The 16934-nt window shown below is 35.7% G+C and overlaps 1 protein-coding gene across 6 annotated transcripts in view; it reads left to right on the top strand.

Annotated features, from left to right (window-relative positions):
- Window positions 1-16934, top strand: part of LOC128855684 (uncharacterized) — a 162842-nt gene that overhangs the window by 126193 nt on the left and 19715 nt on the right. For all 6 annotated transcript variants that reach the window (XM_054090803.1, XM_054090801.1, XM_054090802.1 and 3 more), the window contains exon 4: window positions 14200-14306. In XM_054090803.1, the coding sequence (XP_053946778.1) occupies window positions 14200-14306 (107 nt within the window). The remainder of the gene's footprint in view (window positions 1-14199; window positions 14307-16934) is intronic.

Genomic DNA, 16934 nt, shown 5'->3' on the forward strand with positions numbered 1-16934 from the left:
AGCATTCTTAGAAACTTTGAGTTCATCCCTCTGTCAACAGACCAGTGTATACCCTCGTTTAGTCCAACCGGGACATTCTCCACTCACATCCCGTCAAGGGAAGAGCGGACGGAGGGCTACACTTGGGGGCAGGGCCTGGTGAACTTGTTCACGGATGGATCGAAGGTGGAAGGAAAGGTTGGCGGAGGAATCTTTTGCGAGGTGCTCCAAATCAGACTAAAATTCAGGTTACCGGACCACTGCAGTGTGTTCCAGGCAGAGGTAGCCGCAATCAAGGAGGCAGCTGATTGGCTGCTCAAATGCGTACTAACAGTCAAGAAAGTAAATATTTACTCCGACAGCCAAGCGGCAATAAGGGCCCTCGGGTCTATGACGGTGCATTCGGAATTGGTCAGGAAATGCTTGACCTCACTTTCGAATGAGTCCGAATTCTTTGACATCATCCTCATCTGGGCTCCTGGTCACAGCGACATTGCGGGAAATTGTGAGGCGGATGAGCTGGCCAGACAAGGGACATGTGATGTGATTTCCCCGCGGCGGGAGAAAATTGTGATCCCCCTGACTATCTGCGGTCTGCTCCTGGAAAGATGGGCATCGCGCCAACTCAGCGAGCGCTGGGCAAATACACAAACGTGTAAAGTCGCGAAATCCTTCTGGCCACGTGTGGACCGAAGGCGCTCGGGCGAGAAGGCTGACAAAATATCAGCGCTCCAATCTAGTGGGTTCTCTCACAGGACACAATGCGCGAGGAATGCATGCTGTGAGACTTGGAATCACCTCGTGTCCTTTTTGCGCTGGATGTATGGAGGATGAGGTGAAATCATCTCAGCACCTTCTCCTTAGCTGCCCTGCTCTGGCGGGGCTAAGATCCAGGCATCTTGGCTCTTACTTCTTTGCCACGCCTGCTGATATAGCTGGCGCTGACATTAAAAATCTGATGAATTTCATCAGCAGCACAAAGCGGTTGACGCAAACATAGTCACCGTTCATAATCCGCACGCTCCTAACCATTCCATCACCACCTCTCCCCGCCCTCTCCCTGCATCCCATCGGTCCTTCCCTTCCACCTCACTTCCTTCACAATGGTATCACAAAGGACGAATCCTTCTTCGTCCAAGTGTGCTCACTCCCTGGGCAACCATACTAACCTAACCTAACCTAACCTCCGCTCGTTTATGCGTCCAGTCTAGTTAATGCTTGGATTACTGAGATACTTCTAATCTTCGCATGTCAACACCATTGATTTTTCGCAATTTTGTAGTCGACCCACAGCATATATAATATTTGCAAGAAAATAACTTCAAAAGTAGTAAAACCCTTTGGCAATAATGGCCATCACCACCGCAACCGCAAAAGTTTAGTAATTATACCTGCAAGTTCTTTGAGTTAACTTTTTTAGTTTTTATAGATTTCCTTTGCGTTTTTTTTGTGCTGTTTTTCGATTTTTTTTTTTTTTTTGTTGCAAAATTCACAACCGAGTCATACTGAAGGTTTATTTACTTCGCAACTTATTGTTGCCTAAATAGCTTCATCGTAATAGGCTACGGCTGTAATTATATTTTGCTATGCGCTCATCAGCAGCTATCATCATTATCGTGGTGATGCAGTCATCGACTGTCGTAGCCATAATTGCCAGCGTCAATGATGCAGTGCAACGTCGTATAAATTTTTTGTTTTGTTTTTTCTCTTTTTCTTCTACATTTTTTCTCTTGACACAAATGTGTTTTCATGCATTTGAAAAATAATCAGTATTGCAAAAAAATATGTGTGTGTGTCTGCGCATGTTTTATAACAGTTTTTATTGTTGACTGCAGTGGGTCAATTAGCAACCAGTGTAAGTAAACAGTTTTGGTATGCCATCTACCTTTAAACGGTTGGCTATGGTAGCATTTAGAGTTAATTTATTAATTATAACAACAAAACTAAATGATTGGTACAAGAAGTTAACAGGTGGATGTAGTTGTGTACGTACTTACAAATAATTAGTGTTGTTGTTTAGTTATTGTTGTATATGTCTCACTCAACACATCCGGTTCCTTGCATCATTCGCTTTTCAAATCAGTTGGTAAGCCATCCCGCATCACAAATACACTGGAGAGTTGAGCTTCCATTTAAAAGGAATAAACCGAACACAAGATTCATTCATTCATGAATCATAGCTGATGCTCAAAAATTACGCGGAAAAATTAAAATGCTTATTTATATTGATTTATTTATTATTTCACTATAACATTTATTTTTCCCCAAAGGAATCTTCATGGTATTTTAACCTTTTAAATTAAATTAAATTACTTTTTTTAATCAACTTAAATTCTCTTAAGAAACTTTCGTGCATTTGTTTAATGAATAAAATACGCAACTCCTTTAAGGAAAAATATTGGCAATAAGCTAGAAAAATGGTGAGCAACTTTAAATTGGCATAATATTATACCGAAATTGGAGGAAGATTTTACTGGAGTACCAAGTACACGGTCCCATATGTTTGGCGTTCCGAATGGCACTGCTTGGGCTAAATATATAGATTAATCGGCATTTATAAAGTTGGTCCTTACCAGTTGCCTCTTGTCAGATCCAGTTGTTTATAATAAATAAATCATGTGTTCGTCAAAATCGTTTGGTTTCCACTATCACTTTGTCGATTTTAAAATCAATTTTGTCAATAGTAAAAAGAGTTGTATGTCTGTACGTATGGTTTTTTTTTAATCCTTGTTCACTTCGCTCAGGAGCATAGAGACTTTTCCACCGTACACGGTTCTGCTGACTGTTGTTTTTACGCCTTCCCATTAGATGTCGTCATCTGCTAGCTCGCGCTACAAATACCTTTTTCAAGTAATCTTTGGCCGACCGCAACCTTTGCTCCTTTACGGGTTCCAGTCCAGTGCCATTCTCTTGTAATCGTGTTCCCTATCCATCTCCATTTGTTACATTTGGTTTGCCATAGGATACGTTCCTCATGCGTTGATCTTCACAGCGCGTCGTTGCTGATGGTGTTCGGCCAGAATATTCTACAGATTATGCAAAGGCATTTGTTGACGAAAGATTGTAGCCTCTGTGTGATGATGTTAGAGAATAGCTATGTTTCACTTCCGTACAACAAAACTGACCTCACAGGTGAGCTGAATATTCGCAGTTTAGAGCGCCTTCAGATTTGCGAACTCGCCCATACTGTACGCATTTGCCCGAACGCCGTTGACATCTTCATCTTCATAGTGCAGCCGAGGTAGCAGAAGCTTTCGACAAGTTCCACCGGGCACATATGTACGAAAAAAAATTATATTCCACCTCCAAATTTTGACATGTTTACTCTATTTATTTATTTTTTAATTTAAACTTCTTTTCATTCGACAATAAAAAAACAAAAAAAAATTTGGGGATTTACTGTTATACGAGGGGTGCCTTTTATATGTCGGGATTAGAGAACAAAAACAAATTTTAATCATCGAAAATCACTTTACTGTTTTTCAAGATATTCTCCATGAAGATCTATACACTTTTGCATGCGTTTGAACCAATTGTCGGAGCACTTTTGCCACTCTGAATGAGGTACCTCCAAAACATGCATTCTGAATGCCGCAACCGCTTCTTCAGGTGTCGAAAAACGTTGACCTCTCAGTTTGTTTTTTACGTACGGGAATAAAAAGAAGTCATTCGGTGCCAAGTCAGGACTATACGGCGGATGACCCATTAATTCGATGTTTTTGATGCTCAAAAATGCAGTTGTTTGAGCCGATGTGTGAGAGCTCGCATTGTCCTGGTGAAGAGTGATCCGTCTTTGGCGATTGGTTTTCCTAATTTATTGGAAGACAACTGGCAAACAAATGGTTGTGTACCATTCAGAATTTACTGTTCTGCGTTGTTCTAGTGGTACGGTTGCGACATGTACAGTTTTTCCGAAAAAACAGGCGACCATTTGCTTGGAAGTGCTTCGTGCGCGAACAACTTTTGTTGGATTTGGCTCACCTTGAAACGCATAAATCCATGATTAATCACCTGTCACGATGTCATAGACGTGTTTCGAAGCCCCGCGATCGTATTTTTTGAGCATTTCCTTCGACCAATCGACACGAGCCTTTTTTTGAGGGATTGACAAATTGTGTGGGATCCAACGCGAACAAATTTTTTTGACAGTTGAATGTTTATGCAATAGTGAATCCCACCAATGCCTAAGATTGTCCCAATCTCACGATAGGTCACATGACGATCTTGCAATATCAGTTCGCGCACAGCATCAATGGTTTTCGGAACAACAACTGATTTTGGACGACCTTCACGAAATTCGTCTTGGAGTGAACTACGACCACGATTGAATTCACCATACCATCGATAAACACTGGTCCTTGATGGAGCTTCATCGCCAAAAAATGAATTAAGTTCATCCATGCAATGTTGCTGAGTTAATCCATGTCGAAAGTTGTAAAAAATAATCGCACGAAAATGTTAACGATTTAAATCCATTTTTGGTCCGAGATGAATCTTTTAAGTTACTGTAAACAATAAAAATAGCGCTGGTATTTCAAAACGTTCTGAGTACGTAAAAGCCAAAAAATGTCATACTTTGTGATACAGCTGTCAGTTGCCAGATTGCAACACCAGGGTTGCCTTGCAACACCAGGGTTGCCAAATCCCGACATATAAAATGCACCCCTCGTATGTGGAGAAAATGCGCAACAGCTTTGGAGAAACAAAGATGTTCAAAATCAGCTTGAGTTTTGAGTGACTTCAAACTCCAATTTTATTTGATAAAAATATGTAGATTTTTTATAAATTTTGCAGAATGTTGGGACTTGAAAAACCAAAATTCGTATTAATCTAGGGAATTATGGTCTGGGGAGCCTAACTCATAGAAATTTTCAGACATCCAATTTTGGATCGCCGTCGCTTTGTGTGAAGGACCAGAGTCTTGCTGAAAGACGTATGGACAGTGACTGCGTACACCATTAACCCAGGGTTTCACTACTGCCTCTAGTACTCTATTAGTGAGTGGCTAGCATAGTGACGTCATATGCAGCAGAATTCATTCGAAAACCTTGAGTAAAGAAGGGCTGAAAAAGACAGTCTGGTCAGACCCAGGTACTCAAAGAAGGAACAATGCAAATTCACCAGTGTATGTTATACGGAATAACTTACCGGCAATACATAACATGAATTTTGTACGTTTGATTTTTGTAATTTCTTTGTCTTCACATCTTGATTTTAGACATGTACGTTTTTTTTCGAGCAATCGAAAATAGTTTTTTTTTTGTAAAATAGTATTTGCAGTAGGAGTTAAATACTATGGGCACCTGCCTCCGCCACGGGTAGGTCGTTCATATACAGGAAAATGCATAATTAGGTTGCAATCTTAAACAACCAAAGCCGGATAAATTTGCGCACCTTAAACGTCACTTAGTTTGAGCCACTGAGGTAGAAGCAAATGCCTTGCATAAGACTAACGGCAAGCAAGTGAAAGTTTGATTGCGTTGAAAAATTATTATGCAGCTGAAGCCAAACATATTTTTGTAAATTCAGCTAAAATCTGTGATTATCAGTATTTTTCTCGAATCCAAAAGCTGAAAACTTAGTGAAAATTATCATGAATAAAAAATTTAAAAAATTTCCTTATAGCTTTTAGCTTTCATAGCTACACCTCCCCAATGGGATTGTAGATTGAAAATTATAAAAACAAAAACCGAAAAATATGCCTTCTAGTGTTTGTTTGTTTGTTTACTTTTATAACGGAACTTCTATAGCGTCACACTTCAAGGCATTCAGCATTTCCTCAAATGCTTTTTCAATATAATTTTCCTACTACATTTCAACATTTCTGCTCGCTACTTTGAAACATACTTTGTTGCACACACAAAAGTACATAAATTGAAGAAGATACAAATTTGCAACGAAATAGAGAAATAAGCAAAGCAACTACTGTTTTAATGGCGATAATGATAAAAGCAGTGCTTTGAGAAATTACTACCATTACATCATGCCACAATTAATGTGCCACAAATGCGCTGCAGACAGGCGGCGCAATGCAACTGAATGCATGACGTGGCAGGCGTGTTAATGTTGATTGACTGGATAGGAGCAAATTTATGTGCAGAAAATTGCTTGAATATTTGCTATTTGCAAACTTTTTTCAATTTGTGCATGTGTATGTATGTATGTATATATATTAGGTCTGCTGTTTTCGCTGAAAATGTTGATAGTGCTTGGAGCACCCTTTAGAAATATGAAGTTGCCCAAAAAACAATCAAATATGAAATTTCGGGTCAATTGGCCTTGGTTATGGGTTTTGACTTCAGCATGAAGGTAGAAAAATCGGTAACAGTAATAAAATCATAAAATGATCCTCTACTGTAGGTTAGGCTACGGTGGCTGCCGCTCTCCACGAGGATTTAGAGGAGCCTAATTAGGTTTGAAGGGTCATTATAAACCACTTGTTTGCGCTCAAGTTTGAAAGACGAAATATTTGGAATGGTTATGGATTCTAAATCTGCCACGCAACAAAAACAGTAAGAGTTTCGACAGTGATATGACATTTGTCAAGACCTGGTCAATGGTCGATCTCGTTCGTTGAATGTCATATATCTGCATCCAATAATTCTAAGCTTAACCTGACCAATTACCTTACAAGTGGCCTCCGTGGTCCATCTTTTGTCGATCGACCGAATCCAGAGCTTGCTTGCCATATACTGGCAAACACTCTTTTCGCATTCTCACGAATAGATCCAGCACCGAGCACGGTTCCGGCTCTGGTGTCTACGTGGAATTCAGCGGGACAAAACTACCTTTGTTCTTGGAATGCACGCAGCTGTGTTTCAAGCGGAGGTGTATGCTGGTCAAGAAGTAATGAACCATGTAGTGGAAAAAATATGGAGAGGCAGACCTGTACGTATCTGCAGCGACAGCAAAGCTGCGCTCATGGCCTTAGACAGCCGTCCAACCATTTCAAGGATAGTTGAGTCCTGTAAATTCAGGCTGAACTATGTCGGTGGACATAATACTCTGATGATAACGTGGGTCCATGAACATGTAGGTATCACAGGTAATGAGACCTCTGACTCTTTAGCTAGGATGGGCTCTGAGGCCAACTTATTTGAACCGGTGCCCGTTCTGCCACTCTCTTCTGCAGCCATCAAATCTGAGATTAGCAAATCGGTTACTTCAACCCACAAGCGAGCTTGGCGGGCTGAGGGAAGCTGCAGATGGACAAAACTGATATTACCTGTCCTGTCCGACCGACTGTCGCAGATCCTCCTGTTATTAAGCAGAAGGGACTGTAGATAGCTCTTGGGACTGAAGATGGGCCACTTTCTATGCGCAAACCACATGGAAAGGGTGGGCATCTCAGACAGTGCACTCGGCCCAGCATGTAGAGAGGAGAATGAGACGACGGACTTTCTGTGCATCTGCCCGGCCTTCGCTCGAACCAGACTTGTGGTCTTTGGCACTGATGTGTTAAGAAGCGACGACCTGGGCTTCTTTGTCCCACAAGATCTATTCAGATTTCTTCGGAGGTTGGGTAGATTTAAAGAAAACTAAAAAAGGGAACCCGAGTGCATTACAATGGACTAAATGTTGTCTGAATACTACACTTGCTAGTTGATTCGACATAAAAAAAAAGAAAAAAAATAGTGTTAGCTGATTTAAGACCAACTCCCCTATCCTCATACGCGATGCAATTTCAAGGAGTATCTCTGTGTTTAAGCACCCAAGCAACATTCGTAGAGCACCGATTAGCAAGCTCATTCAAAATTGTTTCCCACACAATTCCTGCTGTAGAAGAAGTAGTATTGCCCTGTGGGGATTTATTGAAAAAAAAAAAAACTAAAATTAATGTACCGTGAAAATTCAACCTATAAGTACAAACACACATAAAAATTTAAATTGAAATTAGGAATAAAAATCAATTTTGACTGGACCAAAAATGCTAACACCAGTAAATATGTCAGATATGTCCAGCCCATCTGTCGAGTTTTATTCAAATTATTTACGGCTTCTGTTGGTTTTTTCGTTTGAGCAAAGTCTGTTATTAGCGACTGTTTTTTTTTTTTGTATTTTTTGAGTTGTTTACAGAAAATTTCGTGTAAACGAATTATTAGTGAAGCGTGTTATTTCAAAATCGTGTAAAACGACCGTGTGAAAAGAGAGTTGAATGCAGATAATCAGTTTTATTTCACCTCACTTGATCTGTATTTGAAAAAAATACTGATTCTATACCATTTTTCAAATCACAGATTCTAGTCCTGAATATTCTTCGATCAGCTAAAAATTTCATTTCTAGTGACTTTTTAAATACGAGTAATCTTCTATTTCTGAAAAAATTATAATATTTTTTCACCCACATAAGGTATGCCCACCTCAATGTAAGCAGTGCATAAAAATATACAAGTATGTACGTGGGAATGTGGGAATGTTAACAGTAGTGAGGGGAAATTGAAGATTAATTCTGCTGATAGTTGCAAGTAAAATATTGTATTAACAAATTAATATAGTATTAAATATTAAACGTAAATATAATATTAATATTATTTAAATGTTAACTAATATTATTATTATATATTATTAACAAATTAAAGAATTTCCACTAGTTTTTCCCATTAATTTATTACCACCGTCAGCTACTAGCAGTCATTCAAATAATCAATAGAGATTTCATTTTATCCTTATTTTAACTTTGCTTGACTAGAAAGTATGTTTTGTTACATTTAAGGACATATTTTTATTTATTTATTTACTTTTTATATATTTATATTATTTTTTCTTCCACTGCCACTTCGTGCTTAAGAAAGTGAGTGCAGCTAAGTAGCTGAATAGCCTCGAGCTGGAACAACTTTACGGAATATTTCATTTCAGCTCTTCACTAAGTCTAGGAAAAAACAAATTTTACAGACCAGATGCTGCAGAAAGATTTAAGATGCTTTCCATTTCAATTCAACCGGGCTATTCGGGTCATGTTCTTCGATTTCGATGTAACTCAAATATGTTGCTCTCTGGTCAAAATAATGAGACACGTATTTTTTTGTTCGCCCGAAAAAAATGTTTTCCAAGAGTTATCGGCAATTTTGTTTTTCGGCTCAAAATCGATTTTTTTTAATTATATAAGAAACATTTTTTTTTAAATGCCCATAACTTAGTCAAAAATAAACCGATTTTAATAATTCTGGGCTCAAAATGATCGTCATTACTTACACGAGCGACTTAATGTAGAAACAATTGCAAAAAAGTAGTTGAACATTTTTTATTTAGCAAAAAAGAAATAAAATGAAATTTTTTCGAAATTCAATATTTCAAAAAGTCTATTTTTTTTATAACTTTTTCCAAATCAAGAGGACACCTCAAACTTCAATTGAGCTGTATGCCCAGTAGCTAAAATGAGTTGTTTTTGAGTAATGAATTTTTGAGTAAAAAACCTGTTTCGCACTTTTTGTTTTTTGGAAAATAAAAAATTTTCAATTACTTTTTTGCGTGTTCTACGTGAAGTCGCTCGTGTAAGTAATGACGATCATTTTGAGCCCAGAATTATTAAAATCGGTTCATTTCGACTAAGTTATGGGAATTTAAAAAAAAATGTTCCTTATATAATTAAAAAAAATCGATTTTGAGCCGAAAAACAAAATTGCCGATAACTCTTGGAAAAAATTTTTTTCGGGCGAACAAAAAAATACGTGTCTCATTATTTTGACCAGAGAGCAAGATATTTGAGTTACATCGAAATCGAAGAACATGACCCGAATAGCCCGGTTGAATTGAAATGGAAAGCATCTTAATAGTTTACTTTTTAATGACTAAATACAAAAAGTTTTTCCATGAATAATAGGAAGTAACCCCAGCAGAAAAAAGAGATCTTGGCTTGGCAAAATCAAGATCTAGTTTTTATAGATTTTATTAATTTCATTAACTTTTCCAATAAAGGGGGCAAAATAAAAATAACTAGATTTAACTGCTACAACAGGAAAGAGGTAAGGAAAAAGTAAGTTTCTTTTTCTTATTATTCTTCTTGATTGAGGCGGTAATCACTTATGCGATTTAGCCGAGTTTAACAAAGCCCACAGTCGTTTCTTTCTGGTGCTAACCACCGTCAGTTGGACATAGTTGGACGTGAATCCAAATCCTTCTCCACTTTCCATCACCGAAAAAACCTTTCTCTTCTTCTGCTACCACCAGCTGGTACCGCATTTTTGGTATATTGAAATGTGTCTGCTCATGTAATTATGGGCAGTCAATTAAGGCACTAAAAACAACGAAAATAAACCTTGAATGAAAGACGGAATGTTTCGTCTACTTGCAAGAGATTTCTGATTTATCAGCAAGCAGGAAGCGTTGTAAGATGATCTTTCAATTCTGTCAGAGTGTGAGGCATAAAGGTATTGAAAACTTGCTCCTTAAGTGAGTTTCGAAAATACTGCTTGATTTGCTATCTCAGTTAAAGAGCCGTAATAACTGATATTTCGTGGTCTACAATCCATGATATGATTTAAATGATGTTTGGTTTCAGCAAAATAGGTTTTCATGCCTTACAGCTTGCCAAATAATCGCTCGCTAGGGCATTGTATTCAGTAGCCGTGCCATTGAAAGACATTTGACGGTGTTTTTTTTTCGAAACATTTTAAAAAAGAAACTAGCCGATGCGACGCCTTAAACATAAGAGCTAAGTTCAAAAGAGAGCAAAGTTTCCTATATAGCAGCCAAAATGAGGAATTAAATATTAAAATTGTTTGGTGAACAAATAGAGAATATCAGTTTCGTATAATCAAAGAAACAAATTTTTGTTGAAATTTTAATTGGGGTTTTACTACATTTATACAACTTTCTAAAAGGCGACACAGGAGAAATGAAATAATATTTTTTTTTTTTGCATTTTTGTATTTTTATTTTTATTTTTGTATTTTTAATTTTTTTTTGTTGTTCTAATTAAAGATTTCATACAGAAAAGAGAAAGAATTTTGTTGAATTTGTAATTAGTTTATTGCTACATTGATAAAATTTTCTAAAAGGTTGAGTCGCTCAATGAAATTATTTATTTATTTTTTTTTATTTTTGGTATTTTTTATTGGGTATCTGTTGTTCTCATTGAATATCTGATGCAGTGAAAAAAAAGGATTTCTTGCTACATTTATATATTTCTCTAAAAGACGGCAAAATAGAAACGAAATAATTTATTTATTTTTATTTAAATTAAATTTTTAGTATTTTTATTATTTTTATTTTATAAATATTTTTATTATTTATTTATTTTTCTGTTTTTTGTTTTTGTATTTTAAAATTCTTTTTTTTTTGGTACTTATATTTCTATTTTTGTATTTTTAATTTTGGTTTTCTTTTTTCGTTCTTCTAATTGAATATCTGATACAGGAAACGAAAAAAATGTTAATGAATTTTTAATTAATTATTTGCTGAATTGATAAAATTTTTCAAAAGGTGACTGAAGCTAATGAAATATAATAATTTATTAATTGTACTTTTCTTTTGTATTTTTAATTTTGGTTCTTATTTGGTTTTCTTTATTTTTTGTTCTAATTGAATATTGGAAAGTAAAAAAAATTATTGAATTTTCATTTAATTTTTTACAAAATCTTGCTTAACGGCAATTATAATATATTAATTAATATATGTTTTTTTTTTGTATTTTTTTTTTTTTGTTATTCTAATTGAATAAAATATACAGGAAAGGATAAAATATTTATTGAGTTTTTAATTAGTTTGTTGTTAGATTGATAAAATTTTCTAAATGGCTAAATGCAATTTTTTTGTATTTTTATTAAATTTTTTGTATTCTTATATTTATTTGGTTTTTGTAATTTTTCTTAAATTTTTTGTATTTTTATTTTTATTTAATTTTTGTAATTTTTCTTAAATTTCTTTTTTAATTTCTTTTTATTTTTTTGCGTTTTTATATATATATATTTTTTTTGTATTTTTAATTTTGGTTTTTATTTTTTTATTGTTCTAATTGAGACAGTGAGAGAAATTTATTGAATTTTTAATTAGCTTGTGGTTAGATTAATAAAATTGTCTAAAACGCCAAATGAATTTTTTTTTTATTCTTAGTAAATTTTTTGTATTTTTATTAGTATTTAATTTTTGTTATTTTTCTTTAATTTTTTTGTATTTTTATTTGTATTTAATTTTTATAATTTTTCTTAAATTTTTTTTTAATTGTTTTCTCTTTTGTATTTTTATTGTTTTTTTTTTTGTACTTTTTCAATTTTAGGTTTTATTTTGTTGTTCTAACTGAATATCTGATTCAGGGAAAGAAAGCAAAATTGTATTGCATTTTTGATTTATTTCTTGCACATATATTTATTTCTCTATAAGGCTACTTAAGCTTAGAAAAATTATTTATTTAATTTTACTTACATTTTTTTTATTTGTTTTTTTGTATTTTAATTGTTTTTTAATTTTTAACATTTTTTTTTTATTTTTAAATATTTGACATACTGAAAAAAACCTTAAATTGTTAATTAATATTTTGCTACACTCACACAATTTTCTAAAATGCAACTTAAGCTAAATGAAATAATTTATTTATTTTTATTAAATTTTTTTGTTTTTCTTTTTATTATTTTTTTTTGCATTATTATTTTTTTTATTAAATTTTTTGCTTTTCATTTTATTAATTTTTTGAATTAGTGTTAAAGGTTTTTTTCGAAGATTTGGGGCTTTATTGTGAAAAAACGGTACAAAATATTTTATTCGAAGTATTGGCCATCGCTAGCTACAACTTTCGCCCATCTTTCGGGCAATTTCCGGATGCCGTTTCTCCAAAATTCTGGCCGCTGCTTGGCTATCCATGACTCAACCCATATTTTGGTAGCCTCGTACGAGGAGAACCGCTGGTCCGCCAAATCGAGACTCATATGCCGGAACAAATGATAATCGGAGGGAGCTATGTCTGGACTATACGGCGGGTGGGGTAACACTTCCCAGCCAAGCGTTCCAAGGTATTTTTTGACAGGTTGAGCAACATGCGGCCGAGCGTTGTCATGTTGCAAAATAACCTTGTCGTGCCTTTTTACCGTTTCCGGCCGTTTTTCTTTCAATGCCCGGCTTAAACGCATCCATTGCAGTTGGTAACGATCCCCCGTGATTGTTTCGCCCGGTTGGAGCAGCTCAAAATATACGACGCCGACCTGATCCCACCAAATGCAGAGCATGATTTTCTTGCCGTGAATATTCTGCTTGGCCGTCGACGTTGATGCGTGGCCGGGCAAACCCCATGATTTTTTGCGTTTTGGGTTATCGTAGTGGATCCATTTTTTGTCGCCAGTCACCACCCGATGCAAAAAACCCTTCCGATTTTGTCGCTCGATCAGCAATTCGCACGTAAAAAGTCGCCGTTCGACGTCGCGCAGCTTCAACTCGTACGGGACCCAATGCCCTTGCTTTTGGATCATTCCCATCGCTTTTAGACGCTTGCAAACGGTTGATTTATCAACGCCCAATGATTCAGCAAGCTCTTCTTGGGTTTGGCACGAGTCCTCGATTACCAATTCCCCCAATTCCGCGTCCTCGAACTTTTTGGGCTAGCCAAGACGCTCCTTGTCTTCGGTGTGAAAATCACCACTTTTGAATCGTCGAAACCAGTACTCACATGTTGAAATCTACGGAGTATGGTCTGGTTAGGCCTCCTGCAGCAATTCACGGGCTTGGGCTGTATTTTTTTCAAATTGAAGCAGAAAAGCAAAGCTTCCCGCAAATTGCGTTTCGACGGGACGAAAGTTGACATACTCGGAGCACGAAAACACTGCGTTGTTTATACTTCAGCGAAATGACAGATACTGATAAACAAAGCCTAGGGGTGAGGCTTTGTCATGAATATATATTCAGTATTGCCAACGCGATAAAATGATAAATAGCGCCATCTGTGTGTCACCTTTAAAACTAATTCAAACTTCCAATATTTTTTATTAAATTTTTTTTCTCTTTTTATTAATTTTTTCGCATTATTATTTTTTTATTAAATTTTTTGTTTTTCTTTTTATTATATTTTTTCATAATTTTAATTTTTTTTTTAATTTTTGTATTTTTATTTCACTTTTTTCATTTTTAATTGAATTTGTGACTCAATCGCATCCGACCGTATCTTTCTAGCTAAAGCGAAATAATTTTTTAACCATCGTAGCATTAACTTTAAACATCTACTTACTTATAGTATATATGAAAGCTTAACAACATTTCTGATAAAAAATGTTCTTTACTTTTATTTCATTACTTCAGCGTACTGAGGAGCGTTCGATACAGTTGGCGGTGCGCGTGCATAAAACACTGGAATTGGCGGATGATAAATTTTATGTAATCACTTGTGGCAAATCCGGTTTTGGACGGTAAGTGGAGTTAAGCACGAAAGTTATGAAATACAGTAAATTTAATTAAATGAGTGGTAAACAATAAAAAAATAAACAAAAATTGTAAAATACAGAAATTTTAATTCCGGATGAAAAATAAGAAAATTACAGTTTTACAAATTTTTGCAACTTAAAAATGAAAACTAATTGATTGTCCTTAAAAAATAATTTTTTAAATACAAATAGCAGAAATGAGAAATAAATATAAAAAACAGAAATATGATAAATGTGAATAGCAGTATAATGAGAAAATTGATCAAGTTTAACAATCTCATAAAGAGGTGTTATTACTTTTACGCCTGCTGCATCTAAACTCCGTGCCATTTAACACCAAATTGTAGGAAAAGTTGTTTCTAACAGATCTCGCTCCTTGGCAGTCAATGGCAAAACTACGAATATATTTATGACATGAAAAAATGTCCACGCCTGTCTACCATCTGTCGTTTGGAGGCGGCTGTGAGTCTCTCCTTTTGTGGAAAAGGATCCAGACGCATGTCTCAAATAAGAGGAGGAGCTCAATCAAACTCCCAACAAAGGGTGTAAGAGTTAATTATTATTATCAGATCCGACTACCGATCAGAATAGATCTCAACAATTGTTGCACGTTTACTGAAAAACTTTCATCCACCTTAAAAATGCATTCAAAACAGTTCCTGTGATTTTCTTATAAAAATATTTGAGTATTATTTGCAACTTCTAATATGAAAATTTCTTGCATTAGTTTTATGCCATACGATAAGTAAAAGAGCAACATCTACTAAAAATGCATACACAAACTTGCATTCTGCTTAAGCCCATACATATCTACAAATGTATTTTTCGACACCCCCACTCGTATAGCAAAAACTAATTCTCGCTTATTTTTATGACATTTTTGTCTTCTTCAAGTCTTCAAGTGGGCTTTGTTTGATTAATGACATTTAATAAGACATTAAACTCGATGCATATGCGAGGTGTGGCACTTAATAACGAGGTTGGGCACCTCATTTTAATTTCATTTACTTATTCTCACCTTCAATATACGCCCTTCCGCTAACTCCACAAAATGCCATGCGTTCGAAGCAGTGCCGAAAGTATTCTTCTGTCAATTGATAGCAATTTAAATAGCTAGAAATCTCATGGTACGTTTATATATTACATTGTATGATATTCATCTTTCTTGTGTTAACCGACACCAAAAAGAAATCAATTCGAGTTTTCATGCCGACAAACTACTGCAATGAGCAAATTGCTATTCAATGAAACAGCCAACTTGCACCTATCTTTCGGAGTAAACTTTTACGTTGCTTCAGAGTGAGTAAAGCGACCAAGCTCCCAGTATCGGCACGCAATCACATTCAGCCCGCCTCAATCCCGGGCCACATTCAAAGAAATAAAGAAGCTGATAGGTAAGCAAGATAGATCACAGCAATGCACCTGCTCCGCGAATGTGAAGCCATCTCAATAAGAAGAGGCGAATAACTTGACTCAGTATGACCAAAGGAAAACCTCATATGCTCACTACAACTCATCAACTGCGATCATTTGGTCTCTACGAAGTATTGTATTTGGTAAGGTAGATCACTTCAAGAGAGAAACTTATTTGGTTGAAGTCCAAAATTTTAAAGTCAGAATTTGCTTTACTAATTATTGGGGGTCATCGTAGTCAGGTGACCTTGAGTCTGACTACCATTCGGAAGAGTCCTAGTTCGAAATTTACTGTGAACATCAAACACCAAATGTTGGAAAAGGTATTTATAATAGTAATTGCCGCTCCACAGGTATATTTCTGCGACGAAAAAGCTCCTCATAGAAACCATAAAGTACTAAACAACATCTCCGAGTTCGAAACACCAAGTGATGCTAGGTCTTTCTCCACCTCATCTTTTCAACACCTCCAAAGGTCCAAAAATCTTCCGTCAAAGCTTCTGGGTCATACATTTGGACGGACATGATGAGTGCCTTGTAGAGTGTTAGTTTCATTTGTTGAAAGAGGACTTTATTACTCAATTGCCTACCTAGTCCAAAATAGCACTTGTTGGCAAAAGAGAGTGTCCGATGGATTTTAAAGCTGACATTGGTGTTATTGTTGGTTCTTGAATACATAAAAGAAATCTCTTACTATTTCAAATCAAAACTGTCATCTGAGACATGGGTGCCGATACGCGTTTTGTCCTCGTTCAACACCAGACCCATTCGTTTTGCTTCTTTATCCATCTTAGGAAAGGCAAAATTAACAGTTATTAAGTGCAATAATGTCAAGTCGGCATTTTCCAAGGCATGGCGTGTTGTGAATACCTGGTCTGGTTGAGCAATCCTCCTTCTACCTAGTATAGATACCGGAGTCCAGTAACATAGAAGGCAATGAAGTGTCAGACGACTTTGCAAAAAAGGCGTTTCTGTTCCATTTTCAATAAAATGAAAGATATTAACACTCAAACTCTTGTTGGATAATTTTGCGATCCAAAGCGACATCAAGCAAACATTTTTCTTTTAACAACAAAAAAAATTGGATTTTATTTTTATTTTTTCAATTTTGCCGAAATCATTGTTATTACTCATTCAATGTCTTTTCGATCATTTTACGAAACATATAGAAATATACCTATATACAAAACATTAGGATCC

This window comes from Anastrepha ludens, chromosome 2 (genome assembly GCF_028408465.1).
Source record: "Anastrepha ludens isolate Willacy chromosome 2, idAnaLude1.1, whole genome shotgun sequence".
In the NCBI taxonomy this organism is placed as follows: Eukaryota; Metazoa; Arthropoda; class Insecta; order Diptera; family Tephritidae; genus Anastrepha; species Anastrepha ludens.